The sequence below is a fragment of the Mesoplodon mirus genome, assembly GCF_964341445.2.
Source record: "Mesoplodon mirus genome assembly, chromosome: 6".
NCBI lineage: Eukaryota > Metazoa > Chordata > Mammalia > Artiodactyla > Ziphiidae > Mesoplodon > Mesoplodon mirus.
This window is the reverse complement of record NC_138982.1, coordinates 29,274,710-29,301,949: the sequence shown is the minus strand read 5'-3', so window position 1 is coordinate 29,301,949 and position 27,240 is coordinate 29,274,710. Positions and strand designations below refer to the sequence as shown.

General features: G+C 41.3%; 1 protein-coding gene across 2 annotated transcripts in view; it reads right to left on the bottom strand.

Moving 5' to 3' along the window:
• The window catches only part of TBC1D5 (TBC1 domain family member 5), a 563,684-nt gene that overhangs the window by 40,237 nt on the left and 496,207 nt on the right, over positions 1-27,240 (bottom strand). For both annotated transcript variants that reach the window (XM_082625793.1, XM_082625794.1), the window contains one exon: positions 19,351-19,514. In XM_082625793.1, the coding sequence (XP_082481919.1) occupies positions 19,351-19,514 (164 nt within the window). The remainder of the gene's footprint in view (positions 1-19,350; positions 19,515-27,240) is intronic.

Genomic DNA, 27,240 nt, shown 5'->3' with positions numbered 1-27,240 from the left:
TTTGTGCATCAAAAAACTGTGCACAAAAAATCAAAAAATTTGTGTTTTTGTGCACAACAGAGTAAAAAGGCAGCCCACAGAATGAGAGAAGATATGTGCAAATCATATGTCTGATAAGGGATTAATACACAGAATATATAGAGAACTCTTAAAACTCAATAGCAACAAAAACAAAAAAACCCAACCTGATTAAAAAATGGGTAAAGGACTTGAATAGATATTTTTTCAAAGAAGATATACAAATGGCCAACAAGCACATGAAAAGATGCTCAACATCACTAATCATCAGAGAGAGGCAAATCAAAACCATAATGAGATACCATCTCATACCTATTAGGATGGCTACTATCCAAAAATCAGATAATAACAAATGTTGGTGAGGATGTGGAGAAATTGGAACCCTTGTACACTGCTGGTAGGAATGTAAAATGGTATAGGGTGATGTGGAAAACAGTATAAATGTTTCTCAAAAATTAAAAATGGAATTACCGAATGATCCAGAAATTCCACTTCTGGGTATATACCCAAAGTAACTGAAAGTGGAGTCTCAAAGAGATATTTATACACCCATGTTCACCGAAGCATTATTCATAATAGCTAAAATGTGGAAGTAATTCAAGTGTCCACTGACAGATGGATGGATAAGCAAAATGTGGTTTAAGTACCTACAATGGAATATTATTCAGCCTGAAAAAGGAAGGAAATCCTGACATATGTTACAACGTGGATGAACCTTGAAGACATGCTAAGCTAGTCAGAAAAATACAAATACTGTATGGTATTTACATACAGTACCATTTATATGAGATACTTAAGAGTAGTCAAAATCATAAAGACAGAAAGTAGAGTGGTGGTTGCCAAAGGAAGGGTGGAGAGGGAGGCGAGGGTTATTGTTTAACGTGTACAGTTTCAAATTTACAGGATAGGCTGAGTTACAGAGATGGACGCACAACACAATGAAAGAATTTAATACCACTGAACTGTACACTTAACAATGATGAAGATGGCTGATTTTATGTCCATTTTACCAAAATAAAAAAAAAGAATACTGCCTTCTTATAAAGTTAAAAATGGCCTGCCCTAAAACAAGCGTGGCCAGGTGAGGCATGGGCCAGACTTCTGCCAGCCGGGCTCTCTGATCACTCTCCCTCATTTGATCACTAACAGGGACCATCCGAACCTGTTCCCCGAAGCAGCCCACGAAGAGCTGCAGGACAGGGCCACCAGATGAAATAGAGGGAGAAACTTATTTTTCCATGCAAACATTTGCTGTATTGTCTTTCAGCAAATCCCTCAAGTTGACCAATTACATAATAAATCCACATTCACTTCATTGGTTTCCATGTGGCAATGTTCCAAATATCCTTTTGAAGTCAGGTGTGGGCAGTTAAAATAATTAACTCCAATCACGAGCTTGCAGTGGGTGGGACAGGGGATACGGATTGTTTATAAACAATAATTTACAAGTAGAACATGTGAAGCTCACAAAATTTAGAGAAAGAAGTTTCTTCTTATTCAACTTCCTCTCATAATTTTTACTGAGGAAGTAAAAAAAAGATCTTAGTTTCTTACCCCATTTTATTTTTCTGGGCTCTGATAAGGCAGAAATTATCGATTGTCCAGGCATGACTAGTAACATTTTTTTTTTGCAGAAGAGAGTTAAACACAGCCTCTCTGTGCTTCAGTACTCTCATCTGTAAAACGGGCGATAATTACAGAACTGACCTCAGAGTCTTTTGAGGGTTAAAGGAGCTAATACATGCAAAATGTCCTAAGAGCAGAGTTCACGCATGGAAAGCACTTACCCATCACCCACTAGGAGAACATGTTCACACCAGGATGTATCTGAAGCTGGCTTTATCTATAGGAAATCTCATTTCTGATTTGGTATTCCGTTAACCTTACTCAGACTAATTCTTTTCAATCTTTAACATGCATGAAAATCATCTGGAGAATGTCTAATTTAGCAGGCCTGAGGTGGGGCCCGAGAGTCAGTACTTCTAACAAGCTCCCAGGGGATGACTACACAGCTGGTCCATGGACCACACTCTGAATGGCAAGGATTTAGACTTACTTCTGAACACAGCTGCTAATCCCGCTGGGGAGGTTGTGAAGCACTTTACTATTTCCCTGCTCTAAGGCGGTTTTAACAGATGGCTGCATGGATAGACGCCTATTTGGTAACAGTACAAGAGACCTCTTCTCAACATGGAGTAGGATGCAGGGAGGAGAAGCAGGGTGACAGGCTCCCAAGACAGCTTTCCAATGTCCCTATGCCAGTTCTGTTCAGAGTGGCTTCACTGTTCTATTCAGAAGTAATTCTTACACTGTTTGGGGTCAATTTATTCTACTGTAAGTACAAGCACTTATTTAAAAAATTTTTTTAACATCTTTATTGGAGTATAATTGCTTTACAGTGGTGTGTTAGTTTCTGCTGTATAACAAAGTGAATCAGCTATACATATACATATATCCCCATATCTCCTCCCTCTTGCGTCTCCCTCCCACCCTCCCTATCCCACCCTTCTAGGTGGTCACAAAGCACTGAGCTGACCTCCCTGTGCTATGTGGCTGCTTCCCACTAGCTATCTATTTTACATTTGGTAGTGTATATATGTCCATGCCACTCTCTCACTTCGTCCCAGCTTACCCTTCCCCCTCCCCGTGTCCTCAAGTCCATTCTCTATATCTGCGTCTTTATTCCTGTCCTGCCCCTAGGTTCTTCAGAACAGTTTTTTTTTTTTTAGATTCCATACATATGTGTTAGCATACGGTATTTGTTTTCTCTTTCTGACTTACTTCACTCTGTATGACACACTCTAGATCCATCCACCTTACTACAAATAACTCAATTTCGTTTCTTTTTATGGCTGAGTAATATTCCATTGTATATATGTGCCACATCTTCTTTATCCATCCATCCGTCGATGGACACTTAGGTTGCTTCCATGTCCTGGCTATTGTAAATAGAGCTGCAATGAACATTGCAGTTCCATACAAACTAACTTACTATTACTAACTAACTAACTAACTAACTAATGAACACTGTACTTCCATACAAACTAACACTAATGAACACTGTGGTACATGACTCTTTGAATTATGGTTTTCTCAGGGTATATGCCCAGGAGTGGGATTGCTGGGTCATATGGTAGTTCTATCTTTAGTTTTCTAAGGAACCTCCATACTGTTCTCCATAGTGGCTGTATCAATTTACATTCCCACCAACAGTGCAAGAGGGTTCCCTTATCTCCACACCCTCTCCAGCATTTACTGTTTCTAGATTTTTTGATAATGGCCATTCTGACTGGTGTGAGGTGATACCTCATTGTAGTTTTGATTTGCATTTCTCTAATGATTAATGATGTTGAGCATCCTTTCATGTGTTTGTTGGCAATCTGTATACCTTCTTTGGAGAAGTGTCAATTTAGGTCTTCTGCCCATTTTTGGATTGGGTTGTTTGTTTTTCTGATATTGAGCTGCATGAGCTGCTTGTATATTTGGGAGATTAATCCTTTGTCACTTGCTTCATTTGCAAATATTTTCTCCCATTCTGAGGGTTGTCTTTTCATTTTGTTTATGGTTTCCTTTGCCATGCAAAAGCTTTTAAGTTTTATTAGGTCCTATTTGTTTATTCTTGTTTTTATTTCCATTTCTCTAGGAGGTGGGTCCAAAAGGATCTTGCTGTGATTTATGTCATAGAGTGTTCTGCCTATGTTTTCCTCTAAGAGTTTTATAGTGTCTGGCCTTACATTTAGGTCTTTAATCCATTTTGAGTTTATTTTTGTATACAGTGTTAGGGAGTGTTCTAATTTCATTCTTTTACATGTAGCTGTCTAATTTTCCCAGTACCGCTTATTGAAGAGGCTGTCTTTTCTCCATTGTATATTCTTGCCTCCTTTATCAAAGATAAGGTGACCACATGTGTGTGGGGTTATCTCTGGGCTTTCTATCCTGTTCCATTGATCTATATTTCTGTTTTTGCACAAGTACTTATTTTAAAGTCCAATATAAATTAATTTTTTTGTGTTATGCATGCTCTCTTCTGTAACTTTCAATAAAAAGAGGCTGTGTTTAAGTATATCCGAGAATAAAGGATGCTTTTGAAACATAAAGGCAATAAAAAGAAAATGGTAGACATGTCATTATCTATGGTATTTAAATTCAACCCTGATCTTCTGAAGATATTTTAATAATAATAATAAAAAGTAATACCTGTTAAATACATTAAGCATTTAGAAATATGCTTTTCTGCCTATTACCATTTCAACATTATGAGCTATTTTAATCTAACTTTGCCTTTCTAGAGGTTGTTTACAAAAAAACAATAAATAGAGTAAATAGAAAAGAATAGTGACAAACAACTGGATCATGTACTATAGATTTTAAAGTAAACTGAATAAACGTACAGTCCCGAGAAAACATACTGGAAATTAAAATAAAATATTTAACTAGGACAACCTCACACAGGTGTAATCAGTGGAAGAATAAAACCTTACTCGCATAGTTATAAACCTTCTATTTGCAAAAATCCTGTTACTGCTCTTTTAAAAAAATCATCATATGTGTATGGCTTGTCTTAAGAACTTCCTAGCCTTTAAAAATTCAAAAGGTATTGAAATGTTAAGCTCAGTTGTTAAGGCAATTGCCGGTCTTCTGAACATTTTAACTGGAAAAAAAAAGGCTCTCTCCTAGAAGGGATTGTGTTTGACAGGCTAACTAAATGGCATTTGTGGGGAAATGTCCCCATCTTTTGGGCTTTTAGGCTATCGCCTTCATGTTGTATTTTTATAGTTAGGCAACCTGACCGATCTTTTGTAAACCAGAATGGTTCTCTCCTCCACCATGCCTATTAGCACAGATGTTACTTTATTTATCAAGGGTTTTCCCCTCTCCACTTACACGTGATCAGACCAACTGATGAAACCACCCAGCCAGCACGGAGGCCTCCGGCTGGGCTTCTCATGGAGTTGCTGTCTGGGTAGAACCATCTGCCTGCTTTCCCTTGCTGTTTCTGGCACCAAAGCAGGCGTCTGCATAATGGCTGACCCAGACAGAAGGGCCTCAGCCAACACTGCTTCTCTACGGCAAGGCTAATTGACCTGTGTGAGGATGAAGTGTGCACCCCTGTACCACAATGCTCTGGCCTACTGACCCCCATGATGTCCCATTAGAGACAAACAAAAAATGGCACCCTACAGAAATCCAAGTTGAGGATCACGCATGGTTTAAGAAGTACTTTAAGTTATAATTGGTAAAAGGAAACCAAGTGTTGGAACAGCTTTGATTAACACAAACATTACCAATTCTGAGACTTCTGGAATTAAAAAAAAATGTGAGAAGGAAATAATTCTCTAAATTACTGGTTTATTTATATACCTATCACACTTTAAAAAATTTTGTCCCTTAAACTAATTTATAAAAACCCCATTTTCACTAGATACCAACAACTCTTGCTATTTTTCATATGTGGTTGGTGAATGCCACTGGGAAATGAGGTGACTTTTCAGGTTCTAGAAACGGCCAGAGGAAAGCCTAACGCATCTGAATCCTTGCGGAGCAGAAAAAGACCCTCAACAGCCTTCATTCATTCCTAAACATTTACTGAGTGCCAGACACAATATCTGGCTCAGGAGATACTGTGATAGAGACAAGTGCCTGGAAAAAGCCTTGTGACTAAATACAAGCAGTTCTCAGACAGTGAAAGCAAAGGAAGCAACTGCAGATAACCTAGGACATGCCTCATCTTTAGATGCTGCTTCCGTAGATGAGGGAAGGGACTCCAGAATCGGTAGCTTCAGTAGGACCACAACTACCTCCTGAAAGTGCTTAAAGCTTGCAGAGGGTGGCAGGGAAGGCTCCATGGGACACGAGGTGCTTGGGCAGAGACTGGAAGGAACTCTAGGAGTTTTAGGGCCACATGAATCATTTTGGTCAGAAGAGACAGTGGAGCAAAGTAGCACAGAGGTGTGAGACAGTGTGCTTGACTGGAGGTACGAAACAGCTGTGCATTCCTGAAAGGCTGGGGATTTGGAGGGAGGCTCTCACTGTAATGCTGGACACGGTGAGCGTATCAGGGGCCCTGCAGGCTGTGCCTCAAGATTTATCCCGGGGAAGAAGGAGCCCCTGCAGAATTCCGATGGGGACTCAGACATTCACAGTGAGAAAGCCGATGTTATAAATACTAGGGATGTGTGTGGCCATTAACAAAATGGACTTACTCTACAAGTTCTGATTAGCAGGGTACTGTTATTGAACCGAGAACTGAGAACTCAGTTACTGAACTGGGAACAAAAAATTAATACAGAAAGTGTAATCTTTCTATAACTTCCTTTCCCCAACCCAACCAAAATCAGAAGCTGCACGCTACACCCAGAGTAGAGTCAGTTCTGTTACGATGCTTGTTTTGAAAATGTGAACTTGTTCCAACGAGATCGATGGATTAGGGAACAACGGAGCACAGCGTGAATCCCACGTTTGCTTATGCACAGTTGCATCCACAAGAAACACTGGGTGAATGCAGAGAACTGCGTGAAGCTGGACCCAGACACGCAGGAATACACAGAATGCATACGTGCGCACACCTCACACGTCTGCCGGCGACCTGGGTTCACAGTGTGTGTGACAAGCTGCATCCATAACCCAAATCTGTCAGATTCCAGAGAATTCTCCTTCCATTACTTCACTGTAACTCATAAGCTGCGACCTTTCCGATGATGTTCATTTCTCCAACCAAGTAGCAGGTGTTTTTCAAGGTAAAGGGTCGTATTTATTGCGGTATTTCTTTATTTCGTAATCATTTTAACATGTGTCAAACCAACTAGGTTCTTACTTCATGTGTCACTGACAAAGTTTTTCAATATTGTCCCCCAATCCCATCTTCCCCATGAGTCCAGTGGTTTTTAATGATCTTGTACAGCCTGGTGATTTGGGGGAACGTATAAACTGCCTCCAGCAAAACTGACCGTTGCGAAGATGCCTGTTCATTTGAAGATGAATACACTCATGACAATCAAGTTGATATATTTTCCCACAGAGGTAACTGTTTGCAGAAAAGCTTCGGTCTGGAGATCACGGCGGCACGTGGCAGGGCTGACTGAACTCTGACTCCACGTGGGAGGGGCGAGGACGCTGGTGCCCCCAGTGTTCACTCCACCTCTTCCTCAGCAAGAGGGTCCTGCAGCCAGAAGCCTCCCCTAAGGGGAGGCCACCCCAATCCAGAGCCGCAGGAAGACACGGTCGGTCTCTCTCCTTTTCTTGCTTCTAACCTGAGGAAGGGCCTGCTCTGAGCAGGGCTAGGCAGAGAGGTACAAGGAACTGGGGCCCTTGAAGATGCTGATGAGTTTCTAAATCATCAGCTTCAAACCTTGACTGTACATTTGAACAAGCTGGGAAGCTTTTAACAATGACCAGGACCCAAGCCCCACCCAAAAGATTCTGATTCAGTACTTCTGTTACCAGTATTTTTTTAAGCTCTCCAGTTGATTCTGATGTGAAGCCAGGAATGAGAAGGTCTTCGGACTTCTTTTAGCTAATAATTTTCTTTACTATTTGAATCGGTTTGAGTCAGGATTTCCGTTACAGTCAGCTCAAATCATCCTAAATAATGACGCTCTCTTTGGAATGAAATGCAAGGTCCAGGACTGAAACAGTCTTTACATTTGATCAGTCCATCTCATAAATTTAAATCTCAGTTCCTTGCAAAAGAATCAGGCCTGCTCATTTATTTGAGGGGGGAAAAAATCTTGTGCTGACCCAACCTTCAAACCTAATTTGGAGACTTTCATCAAGGGTATCAAAAAGGAGTTTAGTCATAACAGAGCCTACGGATGGGTGAATTTGATTATAGACACTGAGAAAAAACTCAACGTTCATTCATCCTGGGCAGTAAATAGCTATTAATAGTCTAGCTGGATGAGATTAAAATTTGATTGTTGTCTAGGGATGAATTTAAGATTTCTGTAAATGTTAGCATTATTACCTAGTGGTTCCTTGTTCATTTCATTCTTTTTTTTCTTCAATTTCATTTTCCAAAGTATTGTTCTTGATGTTTCACAGAATATGTATCTTTATACCATGATGGATGATGAGTAAGAGATGCATGTGGAGTATACAAATATGCTCCAGACCCAGAAGACTACCTAGAGTGTAGACTGAGCACACCCTGATGCTAAGCAATGTGGCAGCATTTCTCACAGTTTATTCTAGACTGATTGGGGTGTTATTCTGCATGTTGGGACCCCCACCAACTTCTGGACTGTACGGTGGGGGGTACGTGTGTATGTGGGCAGGTTAATGATATCACTTTGCCAGTTCTTTCCACTTCCCTGTTAGTGGAATCCTTGAGATATCTGAGAGGACACATGAAAGGACTCTGGTAGGTGTTGCAAACTTTCATGACCTTGTTTACAATTCTGCCTGGGGGTCTCACATTAGGAGGAGGACCCCCAAAGCATCTGGGCTTCAAGGCCAGCTGGGCTTGACTGCAGGAGCTCCACAGGACTCGGGGAAACAGAGACTCCACTCTTGGAGGGCGCACACAAGGTCTCGTGCCCACTGGGATCCAGGGCAAAAGCAGTTACTTCACAGGAACCTGGGCCAGACCTATGTGAGGGTCTCGGAGGGTCTCCTGGGGAGGCGGGGGGCAGCTATGGCTCAACCTGGGGGCTTAAAAATTGGTGGCAGATATATCGGGGAGTATTCATCTTCGTGGACTCTTGCTGGAGGCTGACATCTTGCTTGGGTCATCAGTTCCAAGACCTGGCTCCACCCAACAGCCTGTAGGCTCCAGTGCTGGGACACCTCAAGCCAAACAACAGGGCGGGAACACAGCCCTATCCATCAGCAGACAGGCTGCCTGCCTAAGTCCTCCTGAACCCACAGCCCCCTCTAAACACACCCCTTGACACGGCCCCGCCCCCAAGAGGGCCAGGAACCAGTTCCACCCACCAGTGGGCAGGCACTGGCCCCTCCTGCCAGGAAGCCTGCACAAGCCTCTAGACCAGCCTCACCCACCTGGGGGCAGACACCAGAAACAAGAAAACTGTGACCCTGCAGCCTGCAGACAGAGGCCACGAATGCAGGCCAGACACTACCCTGGGACCAGCTGGTCCCTGGTCCTTGGGTGATGAAAGGGCAGCATACTGCTGGGAAACATAGGACATCCCCGACAGAGGGCCACTTCTGCAAGGTCAAGAAACATAACTAGCCTACTATATACATAAAAATACAAATAGAAACTTAAACAAAATGAAATGGCAAAGGAATATGCTCCAGACGAAGGAACAAGGTGAAAGAAGCGTTAAAGCAGAACAGTAAGAACATCAAAGGTGAAAAAACAATTGGGAAATATGACCAAGAAAGGCAGGAATCAGAGTCTAGTCAGGGGTCTACAAATAAATGATGGGGGTGGGGGAGGAGTGGCCCCTTTCATAAGTACTTTTCCAGCTGAAACACTTTTCTTTACCCTTTTCTGTCATTTTCCAAGGTAGCCCATAACTTTTTAGAATTTAATATAAAGCTAATTTGTTCTTGGCTTAATACAATCATCATGCTTTGAGTTACTGTTGTTGAAGTTTCTATCAACTGACCTGAGTAGCTTTGGAACATGCCATTTTGACTAGAAATGATGAGGCTACGGACAGAACTGTACTAAGTTGGTAACGATTCTGAGGGAAAGGAGGAATGGCTTTGCCATCATCTTAGATAAAAAGGAAGCTTGGGGGCTTCCCTGGTGGCGCAGTGGTTGAGAGTCTGCCTGCCGATGCAGGGGACGCGGGTTCCTGCCCTGGTCCGGGAAGATCCCACATGCCGCGGAACGGCTGGGCCCGTGAGCCATGGCCGCTGGGCCTGCGCGTCCGGAGCCTGTGCTCCGCAACGGGAGAGGCCACAACAGTGAGAGGCTCACATACCGCCAAAAAAAAAAAAAAAAAAAAAAAAAAAAAGGAAGCTCGGGAACTGGACTGTAATATTACCTTCTGGTGATCCACATAGTCAAGGCTTTGTAAATCCTTCGGCCACACTGTAATGTCAGGGCTGGGAGCCGTCCTGGTGGTTGTTTTTTTCACATATTTTAAAAGGTTGCTCCTGACCAACTGTCCCTCACAAGCAAACACCTCAGACGAAGGTCAAGCGTATATGAGCAAAGTTTACTAATCTAATCAAATAAAGTTACGACAGTTAATCAGGTGCATTTGTAATGACAGACATGCTTATTAAGAGGCTTAATAAAGCACGCATGGTGAACTCTCTGTGTAAATGATTATGTTTATTATTATTCTTATGGTCAAATGAATTTATTTTTGTTTTTCTTTTCTCATCTTATTATTAGTTATTTGTGTCACAGCTAGCAGGTTTTCCTGGTACCACCCATGCTTTTTTAATCATCACTGCCACAGTATAGAAAGATTCAGAATCTTTCCAACAATGGCAACTCCCTCTTGGGGCCTTTACTAACATCAAACATGCTTTTAATTTAATTAGGAAAGAAGTCACCTCCGTTGGGCACAGGACTTGGGGAATGGACACTACCTTTGAGCAGAGAAAGAAACAGCCCCCAACTCAGGCTTGCTGCTTGGTGAGCCTCGCCCAGGCTGGGTTCAGCGCCCACCTGCCCTCAGCGGGGCTCTCGTGAGCAGTGCCCAGGCTGCACTGGTGATGCCTGTCACTCTGCTCCCTTCTCCCCTGCGGGAGGCGTGAGCTTCCCGGAACTCACACCGGTCCATGAATGCCTGACACACGGGCATCTCAGAGCAAAACACTGGGGGGAAGATAGCAGGGCTGAGGGAAGGGAAAAGGCGCCCAAGCCTCTGACTGACCCTCTGGGTACAGCAGCTCTGGCACGAGGAGTAACCAGAAAGGCGTGACTTGGCCTTAAGGTTTCAAGGCAAGGGGCAGGCGCCTTACAGAGATTCCACCCCCGCCCCCCCGAACTTGCTCAGTAGGCCTAGAGTTCCTATGACAGGAGCAAAGCCCTTCTTTGTGGGAGTAAAGCCCAGTGGATTAAAAATACAGCGTCCTGGAAAAGTAAACACAGGTGTTTCAAAGGATAAATGATGAGATGTTAGGGGTAGAAGACTTAAAAGCAGGACGGCGCTGGGTAGGAGGTGCTGGGGATGCCATCGAGGCAGAAGAGGAGGACCACCCAACAGTCTCCTCAGTTTGGCCTCTGGCCTTGGCTGACTGCCGTCTGCACGGGACAATGGGAAGCCCTCACTTCCTTCCCTGCCATGCACACGTGCACTTCGGGGCACAAATTACTGTCCCTAAGGTAACGTGGCATTAAAAGGTGAAATAAATGTCAAGTTTCAAGAAAGGCCATTGGAAGGAAGCAAATGCTATCAATGACACATTTAATTTGGGATAATTCAAACCCACAGGAGTTTCTGGCCAGGGATTGTAAATATTTCTAATTGCTTCACTTGAGCTCTCCTCAAACCATTGTTTCTGCCTCTGGGGCAGTGATCAGCATGGTCTAGTCTGGCATCTTGGCATTTTATGGACATTATGGGGCTGAAGACAAATGACGGAGGTAGAGGGCCCAGCATGAGGGGATAAGCGTCTCATTCATCCCCAAAGGGCAACATCTTCACTGCCCTAAAATGGGCATTAAGCCAAGGTTCAGCACTCCACTCCCTGTGGTTCTGTTTTCAGAGGCTCCTCAGATTTTTTGGTTAAAAATAAATTTATTGATGCATAAAGATGTTAAAAGTTGGTTATAAAACCTGTTTAACGGAAGTTAAATTAATATTGTCATCCTATAAGCTGTCGACAACAGAGCGTTCTTTATGATGTTCCCTCTGATGTTCACATTTCTTTACAATGATATTACATGGACTGGGTAAGCCAAAAAGAGAGAGAGAGAAGGATGGGACACTCCTACAAAGATATGGTCCATCTTCCCTGACCCCAAGCTGACACACTGGCAGAAAGACTTGTTTGTTATGTGAGCACGATTCATATGGCACCAAATGACAACTAAATATCATGGATCAACTATCTGAGTTCATTTTGGCCTTAAATTAAAATTCCTATCATGAGACTTAAAAAAGAAGCCAGAAAAACTGATATTTAAATTCATTTTATATCTATTCATTTCAATAAACTATCTTAAATGGGAACGTATTTTCAATAGGACTGTATTTTAATCCAGTTTTCATTAGTATTACTGATTAAATGAAAGATTACAATTATATATTATTTGGAAAAAGTCCTGTAATTAGATACACTCTAGATGCCAGTTTTTAGTTCCATGCAGAAGCCCATAAAAAATCCATTATAATCAATACTTTCCACATAATATACCTTCTTAGGAAGTATACATCACTGACTGAAGAGAAAAATCATATAGCCAGGAAAATTCTGACCTACTGGGAAGGCCACTGCTCAATTTCCCTCTTCCAACTACCAGTCCAACTCAAGCTGCCTGAAAATCTACAACTAAAACATCACTGATACAACAGAACTGGCTCTTTTCAAACGTAAATGCTTTAGGGAAGGATTAGATGAACCGTTCTGGCAATTAATACTTCAGGGATAATTGGTCCATCAAAGTGTCTGGTCACCCGCTTCCACCACCTTTCCACACCGCCGTGGACTTCTCTAAGCCTTTCCCCTGGCTGACTGGGTTTAGAGTGGGCACGGGATTTAATTCTGCCCAACCGATGAGATGGGAGGGAAAGGCTGCCAGGGAACTTCCGAACAGACTTCTCTGGAAGACTCCGTGTGCGTGTGAGGGGGTAGGGGTGACAGGACACCTGCCGGGTTCTGTGGCAGCCTTCTTGAGAAAAATGGCGGGACCGGGAGCGCGTTGAGGACAAAGCCAACACACTGAGGTGGCCGAATGGAAAGTTGGTGACCCCAGTGCTGAATCATCCAACTCCACACCTGCCTCTCTCGGGACTCTTGTTATTCTAGATAATAAGCAACAAACTTCCTCATTTGGGATAGTAATTTCTCTTACTCTTAGCAAAAGCAACTTGATATAAGCCCAACTATCTGACACTCTGTCAGAGGACGTGAGGGAGGAGAGAACAGCTACGGCGGCAGGCACTGCTGACCGCCTGTTCAATATCCGTCCCCCACCGCCTCTCCTAGGAAGTCTCGGGGTCTTCATGAGGGAAAACAATGGTTGCAGTTGGTGGAAGAGGAAATATGTCTGTGGTTCAAGTCTAATCTCTCACACGAAGCTTGTCTGGACCAATAAAGCCCATGGTGATCTATCTTTTGAATCCGTATTAGTTACTGTCTTTACTGTTGGATAGCATTAAACCATCTTATGCCTCTCCTGCTGATGAGTTATATTTTTATTTAGTGTAATTATTACTTAACTTTTGATGTGTTCTCCCCTTCCCAATTTCACTGTAAGCACCTGCATTGGGACTGCTCTCATATGTCTTATATGGATATGTCTTGAATTCCAATTTCTAGAACATGACCTGAGATGATGTAATCAGGTAATGCAGATCAGGTAATGTTCAGGTTGTCTATACTCCCGGAAGTATGAGTCTGCTTTCAAATCTGTTTTCACTCATCTGACACTTTTTGTCGTTTTGTTGTGATAAAGGAGAGATCAATGAATACTATAAAAATAAATCCTATTAGCATGACAAAGGCATATGTTCAAACTACTGTAGGACAAAGATGAGTGCGTGCGGGGGTCACAAAGACACAGGGTGGCACCCCCAGTGGTGCTGCGAGCCCACAGGTGGTGGGTAGCTCATTACAAACCCTGCCTTATGCGGGGACTTTCAGCTCAGATAATTTTGATTTCCTATGGTTTAGAGAGGATTCTGAACCATTTATAAGTTTAGATCTTTGGAGATCGGTATGTAATTATCACAAAGCATAGCATAATGTCTTGCAGTTCATCAGGAATTCAGAAAAGATCGTTTAGTTGGCTAATGTGCTTAAAGATTAGAACTTATTCACCTACACAAATCAATTTTAGAGTCTTTCTTATATTCCCTATCTTTAACCTTAGCAAAGATATTCTTGGAAAACGACTTGGCAACAATCATAGAACATGACTAATGATGCTAAAACAAGTTAAAATTTATTTAGCAGTCAGATGAATGACCAGCTAAAATAGATTTCTAGAAAACTAAGTACTGGACGTCATTTATATTACCATGTGAAATAAAGCATGCAGACTTAAGTATCAAAACTGCCAATTTCCTCAAGACTAAAAATTCAGAGCTTGATTAAAACCTGGATGGAATTAGGTGAGCCCTAAAGACTCTTTTGGGAAACAAAGCAGAGGGAAAATCGTTTTCATGAGTAAATACCAATCCTCAAAACAATACCACTACTGATAAAGAAGTAAGGTCAATTCTTAAAACTTCCTACTAGTTTGCTTGCATTTCAGAAAACAATGTCCTTTATAAACACATCTCACAAAGCTTAATTTGTTACCACTCTATAGTCTTAGCTGAGCTTTGTGTTCTTCTATTATACAACCAGATCTGGGGCATTACCAGGAGTAAATGTGATACACCTTCATTTAAAAAAGGTAGCCTGTGGATTACAGAAAGTCTTTCTATGATCCATAAAAGGCAACAGTGAGAGGAAATAAGTTCTATGACCTAATACGTGATTCTTGTCCAAAATACGTCATACCTATATTGATGTTGAAAAAAATTGTTTCTCAATGATAAGATTAGACACATTATAAGCAGATTTCACCACTTTTAGGTTGATAGCGACTTACTAGGTTACCTTTGTTTTAATGTCTGTTTTCAACTGCTATTTCAGCCTTTTGTTAACTGACATCAACCATTTCTTAACCCTGGGATACTTTAAAAGATCAGCTGAGTCTTGACATCTGAAAGGCATCATACAGTTTAAGGCACTAGGGACCCAAAGCAACAGATGTCCTTGCTTCAGTTTCTGGCCACCTGCTGTGTGAGAAACTGGTGATGCTGTTAATGAAAAATTACCTTGAACTTTTCTAAGGACATGGAAAACCCCTGTATCACACTAAATGGGGCTGGAAATGAAAGCAAAGTGGGTGCGAGGATGATCGGTGCCTCATCACAGGCTCTGGTGCCACCGGGACCACTCTGGTGGTCCCATGGGAGAATGAATCTCAGCTCTGGGCCTGAACATTTCCAACTGTGCCTTACGCTGTGCAGAGCAACAATCTCAGCTGAAATCAATAAAGGCTTGTTTCTCACTCAGGCTCCACATCTGTCATGGGCTGACACGTGGGTTCTGCTCACCGTGCCAGAGGGAAGGAGAGGGCTGTGGAAAACCCTGCAGTGGCAACACATGTCTGCCACTGCCGTTCCCAACTCACGGGACACAACAGGCCACACAGCTCCAACGGGTCCCAGGGGACGGGGGGTGCAATCCCATCCAGTGCCCAGAGTGGCACAGAACTGGAATGATTTGGCAAAGAGCACTGACCACGATACATTATTTCCTAAAATAACAACCTGTAACTCGGAAAACCATGCGCTTTCTCTTGAAAAGCTCTGTCTACTTACTTCCCACAACTTAGGAAATATACTAAAATTTGAATAAGAGTTGGGCATTCTGTTTCTGGGTTCACAGCAGGTCTACGTAGAGACTCAGACTTACTCTGTTTCTGTTTTTGCTCAACTTCTCAGTTTTAAGTTACAGTAGCACCATGAAGAAAAGTAATTAGTTGGCGCCGTAGACTAACCCATATGGCACCAGAAGAGGCCAGATCGCAAACCAGACCTGTCTCCGTGTGCTTCCTCACTCGTTATTCCTTATTCTGGTTCTTCAGAGACATGTTCTCTGTACAGGCAGACAGCTCCTCTACTAATTTATTACGACAATACATCCTATTTTTTTTGAGATTTTTAGTTATTCTTATTAATCTGAGTTACATATGTAACACTGAAAAGAGTCCAATGGTTCTACGAGGCTTGTTATGAAAAGCAGTTCACACAGCCCCACCCTCTGCTTCCTGCTCTAGCAACGACTTTCAACTCTTTTACGCGTGCTTTTTTTCTCACCTTTATAGCTCTAGCTTCTATTGCCACCTCTTGATTTTTCAGAGTATTATTCGCTGATTTTCCGGGAAAGAAGATGAAGATGCAGCTCTGCTGACCACCACCTACCCCTTCCCCCCACCCCCCCAAGCAAACGCAGTTCCCCACCCACCTTTCTCAATGGATTTTTATCATGATTAACAGTCAATAGACTTACATCATAATGTTTATGTAAATTCCAGGCCTGGCTCAGTGACAGGGTTTATCAATACCGTTCTGTCTTTTCCTATACACCCTTGGTTTTTCTTTGGAGTTACCTTGTCCTGTTTTTTTTTTTTTTTTTCATTTTTATTGGCGTATAGTTGTCCTGTGTTTTTTTGTGGGTTTTTTTTGTTTTTTTTTTTGCGGTACGCGGGCCTCTCACTGCTGTGGCCTCTCCCGTTGTGGAGCACAGGCTCCGGACGCACAGGCTCCGGACGCGCAGGCTCAGCGGCCATGGCTCACGGGCCCAGCCGCTCCGTGGCATGTGGGATCTTCCCAGACCGGGGCACGAACCCGTGTCCCCTGCATCGGCAGGCGGGCTCTCAACCACTGCGCCACCAGGGAAGCCCCTGTCCTGTGTTTTAATGGCTTCATTTAAAAAAAGTTATCACTAATTCAAACCTAAACTCACCTGTAGCTGTGTAAATTTCTCGATTTGTCCAAATATACAAGTCATTCTTCCAATTTCGTCTTTTTAGAGAAAATTGTCTGGAACCTTTTGAGTTGCTCCAGTCCGGGCTGGCTGCTGCTCTTTGGATCTGCTAAACAGCCATGCTTTGTATACTCCGGGGATTCCCTGCATTACCCTTCTGAGGAATCCTTTTGTCTCGCTCTGGATGCTCTATTTCCTGTTCTCATGTATTCTTTACCCTTGGTACCTGTCCTCATTTTTGTAGAGCACATCCTCCAGTGGATTCTGAGAATGGACGCATGTGAATACATTTTTTGAATCTTGAATGTCTGAAGGTGGCCCTCACACAATTAGCTTAGCTAGGGACTGAATCTAGGCTGGAAGTAATTTCCCCTCAGAATTTTGAAGGAATTTCTCCTCCACTGTCTTACTTCTGGTGTTGCCATGTGAAATTTGTAGCTATTGTAATTCCTCACCCTTTGTTGCAAATCTTTCTTTTTCCCCAACTCTACATGTTTGTAGGATACCTCTGTTCCCAGAGTTCTGAGCTTTCTCGGTGATGTATCTGGGTGTAGGTTTGTTTTTATTCACATGGGACTTTCTATGAACTTTTTCAATCTGAAAACTCAGGTCTTTCATTAGTGGAAAAACTAACTGAATTATATTTTTGATTATTTCCTTCCTGTCACTTTCTCTGTTCCCTCTTTCTGCAACTCCTGTTTTTTTTAGATTTTGAACCTCCTGGGCTGGTTCTCTAATTTTTTTTTTTTATTATATTTATTTCTCTTACCTTCCATTTCTGTCTTGTATCCTATTTTCTGGGGAGGTTTCCTCAATTTTATCTTCCAACTATTCTATTGAGTTTTACATTTCAGATGTCATCTTTTAATTTCTAATAGCTTTTGTTGTTGTTGTTATTCTCTGGATGAATATTTTTTTCTGAAGCGTTCTCCTGCAAAGACTTGTTTCTTCCCAGTTGCTTTTTATCTATTTGTTTCTGCCTGTCACTATTAGATGTTCTCCTCTAGTATCTGGTGATTCTTGCTTGTCTTGTTCATATAAAATAGCGTGAATTGCAAGTTAAGAGAAAGTTCTGTGCTTAGATGGGCCTGTGATGGTTGAGTTCACTGTAAAGTGAACTGGCTGTTTCCCTGGAGAACCCCAAAGGTTTTTTTTATTTGTGACTTCTGCCTAGAGAAAACCCTTCCAATCTCCTGCCTGAAGGGACATAATTACTGGTGTTCTGGGAAGCAAGTGAGGTGAGGCCTGGGGATCTCAATTCAGTATTTAAATATATTCAACACCCTTTTCCAGGAGGGTGGTCTCATACTCGAATATTCCTGATCTCTCTCAGTCCAGAGACATTCTGTTTCACACTTCCCAGAGAATTAAACCTCCAGTCTTCTGCCAGAGTGAGGATGGGAATCTATCCGCTTCTTGAAGAAACTTCTAACCAGTCCTCATGTCTTCAGCTCCACCTTCACCCCGTTTCCAGTTCCTGAGCTTCTAGAGGGTTTTACCATCTCACTCAGGTTGCTTCTTGGTTTTTCCCTACTGCTGGCTTAGCATTCACAGCTTTCTTAGGCCGCTAAATTAGCTTCCACTTAACGTCTGCTTTCCAAGTAACAAAAAGCTAGCTGCTATGGTCTCTCCTGTTTCCTTATTCCTCGAGGGTTTATCTGAAACGACCTTAACTATTCCTGGAACGGAGTTTAGGAGGCAGCCGAGCTAACTGCTTGCATTAAAGCTGCCATTTGCAAATGGAAGTTCCACTCTGCTCTTGTACAAATTAGAGAAGCACGGTTCCTACACGTGGAAAGCACCCCGAGAGAGTATGTGGTGAACTCTTCCCTTCAGAGGGCAAAGTATGTTGTTTAACTTGCAGATGAGGTGGCGCAAGCACCAGGAAGCTGAGTATCGTACAGTCACGCAGATAGATACCATGCTGTTATCTGGCCTATGTACCTTAAATAATTATCCCTCAAAGGTTGTACAGCCCACCCCTCCATCTTAGCACTGCTTCAGCAACAGCTAGTCCTTGGCTGTAAGACCTTGCATTTACAGCCTCTTCCAGTGGGCAGATGAATTCTTCATATTAGAATACTGGGTTGAACTAGCTATAAGGTGTGACTAAATGTTTTATCTCTTGTGAAGGTGACTTAAACATTTTTTCAGAAACAATGAGATTTTTTAAGTATTGTAGTTGATATGCGTTAGCTGTGTCCTTTTGAGTAATGTATACAAAGGATCTTAGACAGCAGCTATCAATACACCATAATTTAAAAGTAATCTGTATAACTTTTAAAAACAATTGGTAAAATAGCTGTTTTTCCTTTTCAAGAAATACTTAAAACTGAAAAAACAGCTTGGTTTAAGTGTCTTATTCTATGGTTTGGTATAATGCTACTTGTTAGCATTTTAGAAGACAATACAGGCTTTGACACAGGCATTTGTAGAGGAAAAAAAGGATGAAGATTTGGGATTCAACTTATTTTAATTGATGCTACTTCCCCTCACCCCCACCCCAGTGTAATATAGATCAGAGCGTTAAAATATTACTAAATTATAATAATAAAAATATTTCTGATGAAATAGTTCATTTTAGTCCATAAAAATTTTAAGAACTTTATAAAACTAGGCACGAAGAGAGGCTTTCACAAATGCAGCATTCCAGAGGAAGATGTAGGATAAAAAGAAAACCGTCCTTAAAATACTTACAGATTCTTTTCTGCCCATAGTTTTGCTGTGTGAGCGTGAACGGGAGATGTTGCTGAAAAAGGAATCCTTTTTAGTAGCAGATGAAGGTGGGGAGCCAGTGAACTCTCTTCCTCCAGGCAAACTCTCAATGCTTGGAGATGAACGGATGTTTTTAGAGCTTTGTCCTGTAAGAAATATTAAGTAGCAATAATGAGACACCAGACTCTTTCACTGCTACTGAATTTACTGCTTTTAATAAATGATCAATTAGAATACTTCTTTATTCACACTGTCAACATAATGGCACTGTGGAGTGTTAAGATGCATGTATTTTTATGTATCAGAATAGCTGCCGATTTTTTAAAACAATGAAGTAGTGCTATAGTTTTCTGCGCGTTATTTAAACTACAATGGTCCAAGTGTGGTATGCATATCAAAAAATGAAAAAAATCCAATTTTCAGAAATCACAGGTGAAATGCCTGGATTTTCCCTCACTAATGGAATCATCCTTAATAACAGAAGCCAGAAACAATTATATGGCACATTATATTATTAATATATACAAAAAAAACTAAGTCCTTCACCAGCTTTTCAAAAGCACCCTTTTCCTTTTCATTAATTGCAGAACAGATACACCGCTACCCCCAGGCCATAGCAGAAGCATCTGGAAATGGGACAAGGTGCTGGCTCAAGGGCTACATCAAAGACTGGTTCCCACATCAGAGTGGGTGCATCTGTGACACCCTGCAGTGCCTTTTTCACTGAGAGGTTCTGGAGCCACGAAGCTCCCTTAGACAGGAGCAAGGGCTCTAGGAAGGCCTGCTGGGAGGGCAGCATGGCGCAGAAGATAGGTGAACACAACTGGCTGCGGCCAGACCCACGCAGGTCTCACGTATACGATGGGGACATTTCCGGAAGGTTGTTATGAGGATTTAAGGACCTAGCGCAGCACCTGGTGTGCATTCAATTATTCATTCATTCACCCATAGTAACTGAGGGCCTCGTAAGTACCAGGCACTTAGCGGGGCAGGGAGACAGTGGAAACTGAGCCATCTAAACTCCCATCCCCCAAGGCATTCAGTCTCTAGTGAGGGGAGACAGACACATACATTCATAAAATATCTATGATTTTAGATGGTAGTAAACACTGTGGGGAAAAAGAAAGCAGGAAAGGGGATTGTCAGTGTCGGAGGAAGGTGTGCAGTTTGAAATAGGATGGTCAGGGAAGGCGTCACTGAGAACTGAGGTGCAGGACATTTGGGCAAAAACTTGAAGAAGGTAAAATACCAGCTTTGCAGACAATATGAAGGGACAGCAAGTGCCAAGGCCCCAAGCAGGACCTTGGTGGTTCTGAAGAACAGCAGAGTGGCCAGTGTGGCTAGAGCTAAGAATGGGGGGAGGGGATGAGGCCTGGGGGCACCACATCAGGTGAGGAATTGTAGACAATTTTGATGACTTTTCCTCTGAGAAGCGAAGCCAGTAGAAGCTGCTAGAGGATTGGAGCAGGAGAGTGACGTGATTTGACTTAATTTTAAAAGGGTCCCTCTGACTGCTGCACTGGGAACAGTTTAGGGGTGGGAGAGAGCAAAAAAAGAGGGGAAACAATTTTTGCCATTGCAAAGATCCAAGTCAGCAGAATGATCGCAGCTTGTTGGTGAGAAGAGGTCAGATTCTATACAAAACTGATGAGACTTACTGACGAATCCATGAGAGGAATGAGAGGGGTCAAGTTTAACTCCAAGTGCTAGATAGTGGTGCGAGGTGAGCATCTCTGTGAATACGCTAAAAACCACTGATGATACACTTAAAGAAAAGTAAATTTGATGGCATATGAATTATACATCAATAAAGCTGTTATTTTTATAAAGTCAGTTTTCACACGTGACTGTCAGTCAGCGACCAGCAGTAAAGGGCTGACCCATTTCCACCTGAGGACACAGGGCTCTTCTACTAGGAACTCGGCCTCAAGGCTTCCTGCTGAGCCTCCAGAGACCTCCGTGAGGTCTGCATCGCAGTCTGATGACACCCCCCTTCTTAGTTCCGTCCCCTCCTCTTTTTCACAGATGTTAGTCCCCTGTAAGCCTTCTGTACTTCTAACTCCGTCTCAGGGTCTGCTTCCTGGAGACTCCAACCTGCAGTGGGTGATGTCAGAGCTGAGCCCTGAGGAGGACAGAGGCGGCCTTGAGGTTGGGAAAGCAGGGGCAGCAGGGTCCCAGGCCATAGAAGCATGTGATGCTGACTTCAGGGTCTAGACTGTCTAAGTCCCCCTCACCTTCCCTTCTTCCCTCCTCTGCCTCTGTCTGTCTCCCACCCACCTGCAGGCTCTAGGTCATAACTTCCCTGGGCTATGCTGCATGGTGACAAGCTCACTGGTAGAGGGTCCTAGAACAATGGAGCTGAAAAAGACCTCAGGAACCATCTATTTATATTTTCTCTTTTTAAAATGATGCCACTAATTCGTAAATACATTTTTACTGTAAACAGACTAAATGTGAAAATTGCCTTTATAAAAAAAATAACAGATTTATTGAGATATAATTCACATACCATAAAACTCACCTTTTAAAAGTGTATAATTCAGCGGTTTTTAGTGTATTCATAGAGATTCTCAACTATCACCATCTAATTTTAGAACATTTTTATCACCCAAAAAACCAAACCTGTGCCCATTAGCAGCTCCTCCCAACACCCCCTGGCTACCACTAATCTACTTTCTGTCTCTATGGCTCTGCCTTTTCTAGAAATGTCATATAAATGGAATTATGCAATATGTGGTCTTTTGTGCGTGGCTCCTCTTAGTTGGCACAGTGTTTTCAAGGTGCATTCGCGCTGTAGTCTGTGTCAGTGCTTCATTCCTTTTTACTGCCAAATACTACTCTATTGTATGGATAGACCATGTTTTGCTTATCCACTCATCAGTTGATGGACATTTATAGCTTGTATCCATTTCTTGGCTATTATTATTATGTTTGTACCACAAACAGTCGTGTATAAAATTTTGTGTGGACCTATGTTTTCATTTCTCTTAGGTCAGTACCTAGGAGTGAAACTGCTGGGTCAATATGGTAAGTCTGTGTTTAACATTTTGAGAAACTGCCAAACTGGTTTTGAAAATAGCTACACTATTTTAACATTTCCATCAGCATCCTATGAGGGTTCCAGTTTCTCCACATCCTTGTCAACACATATTTTTGGCTGTTTTTTATTTTCGCCACCCTAGTGGGTATGAAGTGGTATCTCACTGTGATTTTTATTTGCAATTTACCAATGCAAATGACTAACGATGTTGCGTTCATGTGCTTATTAGACAGTTGTATATCTTCTGTGGAGAAACACCTATTCAAATCTTTTGCCCATTTTTAACACTGGGTTATTTGTCTTTTTATGGTTAAGCTGTAAGGATTCTTCATATATTCCATTTCAGGTATATGATTTGCAAAGAATTCTCCCATTCTGTGCACTGCCTTTTCACTTTCTTAATGGTATCCTTTGAAACCAAAAAGTTTTTAATTCTGATGAATTTACTATTTTTTCTTTTGTTGCTTGTGCTGTTGGTATCATGTCTAAGAAGATATTGCCTAATTACAAAGATTTACTCCTATATTTTCTTTTAAGAGTGTTATAGTTTTAGCTCTTGCATTTAAGTCTGGTCTATTTTGAGTTAATTTTTGTATATAATGTGAGGAAGTAGTTCCACTTCATTCTTTTTCATGCAGAGATCCAGTTTTCCCAGTACTATTTCTAGAAAAGACTATTATTTCCCCACTGAATGGTCTTGGTACCCTTGTTGAAAATCGACTTACCACAAATGTAAGGGTTTATTTCTATGCTCTCAACTCTATTCCATTTATACATGCCTATCTTTATGACAGTACCACACTGCCTTGATTACTGTAGCTACATAGTATGTTTTGAAATCAAGGAGTATGAGTTCTCCAGTTTTGTTCTTTTTCAAGACTTTTTTTTTTCCCTTTAGGGGGATTTTGCATTTCCAGATGAATTTTATGATCACCTTGTCAGTTTCTCCCAAAAAGACACCTGAGAGTTTGATGGTGATTGCGATGAATACATAGATCAATTTGGGTTGTACTGCTCTGTTAACAATATAAGACATAAACAAAATACATTTATACTGTATTTTATATTTACCTATGTAGTTACCTTTATCAGTGCTCTTTTTCTTTGTGTGGATCTGAATTCATTTACAGTATCCCTTCATTTCAGCCCGCAGGACTCCATTTATTATGTCTTACAGGGCAGATTTGCTAGCATTGGATTCTGTTTGTGTTTATGTGATTGTCTTAATTTCTCCTTTCTTTTTGAAGGATAGTTTTACTAGATATAGAATTATTGAATATATCATCCTACTGCCTTCTGGACTCCATGATTTTTTGTGACAAGTCAGCTGTTAATCTAATTGAGGTTCCCTAGTATATCCTGAATTGTTTTTCTCTTTCTGCTTTCAAGTTTCTTTGTTGTTGGGTTTTATCAGTTTATCCATGCTGTGTCTAGGTGTGGATCTCTCTGAGTTTACCCTGTTTGGAGTTAACGGAGCTTCTTGGATACACAGACTAATGTTTTTCATAAAGTTGTGGAATACTTCTGTCAGCACTTCTTCAGATAGTCCTTCTGCACCTTTCTCTCTCTTCTCTCCTGGAATTCACATCATCTGTATGTTGGTATATTTGATGGTATTCTGCAAGTCTTTGAGACTCTGTTCATTTTCTTTCATTCTTTTGTCTTTCTGCTTTTCAAACCAGATCATCTCAATTGACATATCTTTAAGTTATGATTCTTTCTTCTGTAAGCTCAAATCTACTGTTGATCCTCTATAGTGAAATTTTCATTTGAGTTATTGTATTTCAACTCCAGAATATCTATTTGGTTCTTAAAAAAAAACATCCTATCACTGTATTGATATCCTCTATTTGGTGAGAAACTGGTCTCATACATTCCTGTAGATCTTCAGACAGTTTGAACTTTTTCAAGATATTTGTAATAGCTGACTTAATAGCTTACTGATCTAGTATGTAAGTGTCTCTGCTTCCTCAGGGGCAGTGTGTATTGATTGCTCTATTCCCTATAATATGGGCCATACTTTCCTGTTTCTTTGTATGTCTCAGACTTTTAATTGAAAACTGGCCATTTTAATAAAATAAAGTTGCAGCTCCACAAATCAGATCCCATTCTAACCCCCAGATTTGTTTTTCTTGCTGTTTGTTTTGTTTTTTAGTGACTTCCCTAAACTAATTCTGTAAAGTCTATATTCTTTGCTGTTGTGTGCCCCTGAAGTCTCTGCTCGGTTAGCTTAGTGGTCAGTTAAGAGACAGAAGTTTTCCTTCCTTAAATGCCTTGAACCAGTCAGTCTCTGAGCCTCTGCAGGGGGCTCTGTACGTGTGTCTTCGGGCATGCCTTCAGTGCTCAGAAGGCAGTTTACAATTCTGCTCTAGCTTTCATTCTTATCTATGCAGAGCCTCAAGTTCATCCAGAGTTGACAGATTAAACCCTTTTTAAATCTTCCCTGGGCATGTGTATAATCTTGCATGTGTGTGGCCTTCTCGATTCCCAGGAATATATTGGAGGTTTTCAAAACCCCTGATGGACATCTCATTCCTTAGATTTTCCTTTTAAGTTTTTTGTTAGCCTCTGATTTTCCTGTTAAGTTTTCAGTTAGCCTCTTGTTTGCTCCATTTCTGCCTTGGGCAACTGTGATGTTAAGTAACTGCCACTGATTATTTTCAATGGATGCTCTGTGGATAGGGTTTCTCCCTTAGCGAGTTCTGATTAAAGTCCAATAAAGACAAGCCCTAAGAAAGAGGTTTTTTGAGGGTGCTGCTGCACAGGTCAACTAGTGACATTTACTGGGGATGGGACTTTTAGGGTGCTCCAAATTCATTCTTTTTCCTCCAGTGGTTGCGAGGCTGCTGTTTATCAAAGGCTATGGCAGAGCTGGGGAGAGAGGGTGGAAACAGGGAAAGTTAAAATGTTACAAAGCATGCTGTTGTTGACTTTAAAAAATATATATGGACAACGTGAGATCTGCGAGTTAAGTTTTATTTGGGACAAAATGAGGACTGCAGCCCCGGGAAACAGCGTTTTCAGATAGCTCTGAGAAGCTGCTCTGGGGAGGTGAGTGGGGAGGGGGGTGGGGGGGTCAGGTTATACAGGAGTTGTAACAAAGGGCAGGTAGTCTGAACATCAAAAGATTATTGTTAAGTAAAGAAAACCAGATATCTCAAGTTAAGGTATTTAGCGCTTTTCTATACATAGGAAGATGCAAGAGTCTGGGCTCACTGAAATCAATCCTTTGATCTGCACCTCAGCTCTCTGCGGCCAGCATACGGACACATCCTGAGTTTCCTCAGGGCTCACTGCAGGGAGTGGCTGCAGTCTGATGGCTGCTAGATGGCAGGGATTCTTTTCAGCCCTGAGTTTCCTGGGCTCACGTTGGAGGGCTGCGATCCTTGATGACTGTGACATCCTCTGTTTATTGATAGAGCAGGAAATATTTCATTTCTCATGGTTGTTACTGAGATTCAGCCATTTTTTTCTTGAATAGATGCTCCTCAAATTGACTCAATCCTTTGATTAATTTTCAGAGTTCTGAACAAGTTGATTTTGGCATTCTTGCCATTCTTCTTGTTACTTTTATGGAGAAAAGGATTTTTCAGAGGTCCTTATTCTGTTATTCCAAAAGTATATCCCTCTGCAACATGTTTTTTGGACTTGGTCATGAACATTTTTCTTTCATTTATACAAAAATCTGCCTTACCTTTTTTAAGGAATGTGAAGAAAGAAATTTTGTAGTGCTCCTGAATAATTGGGATTTTTTCTAATTTTTTGCCTTTGCAAACAAAATGACAACACTCTGGAGAGGTACATCTTTAGGTACAGTTGGCTATTTCTGTAAGATAAATTTATATACATGGAACTGCTATGTTTAATAGTATGTACATTTTAAATTTAGATGATTCCAAATTGCTTCCTCCTAGGATTTTAACAGTCATATATGTGTGTAATATATATTTATATATAAGTGTAAATGTAACATGATGTATGATATCTTTATCTACTTACTTATTTGGTTAATCTGATGGAAGGAAGACTTCATTATGTTAGCTTGAAGTTTCTTGATAACTAGTGAGGCTGAATATCTTTGTAAACAATATCTCTTAACATAATAATATGGGCCATCTGAAGGTCCTCTGTGAATTGTCTCTGTTAATTTCATTTTAAAAAACTGATTTAGGGGAGTTCCTCCTAAATTCTAGAACATAGCCCTTTGTATATATGTCTGTGTAAGTCTACATTTACCTTTATGGCTTCTGTTTTTAGGGTCCTACTTAGGAAGGCATTTCTTACCCAAAATGATAAAGTGAAAAACAACTTAAGTGTTGATTATAAACCTAGGTTTTTCTTTTTCCTTTTATGAACACTTTCTCCTTGCTCCTTGGAACTCTACTCCTTAAGAAGCTTTTATTGTCTTGCGGTGGCGGAAGATAAAGCTAAAACAAAAGGAATGTTTGCTCAGCTCTGAGTTTCAAATTACTTTTAAAAGTCCACAGAAAAAAAGAAATCTAAGAAGCCAAAGCATTTTGATTGACGAGAACATGGTTTTCTTCACAAAATGAAATGAAAAAACTCCCATTTTTTTCTAAGTTTATACAACTGAATTTATCTGTCCCTTCAAAATTTGGATCATTCACCTATAACTCTGGTGCTGGTGACTTTTGAAAGGTACTACTATAGCAGCTCTTTGGATTTTTTCTATGTTAATTCCTCTATTAAAGTTTCCTACTTTTTCTTGGGTCAATTTTGATCATTCATATCTTTCCCCCAAAAGCCATATCATATGGCAGGTGGAATAATGCTTATGCCCTTAATCTCCAGAGCCTATGAATATGCTACTT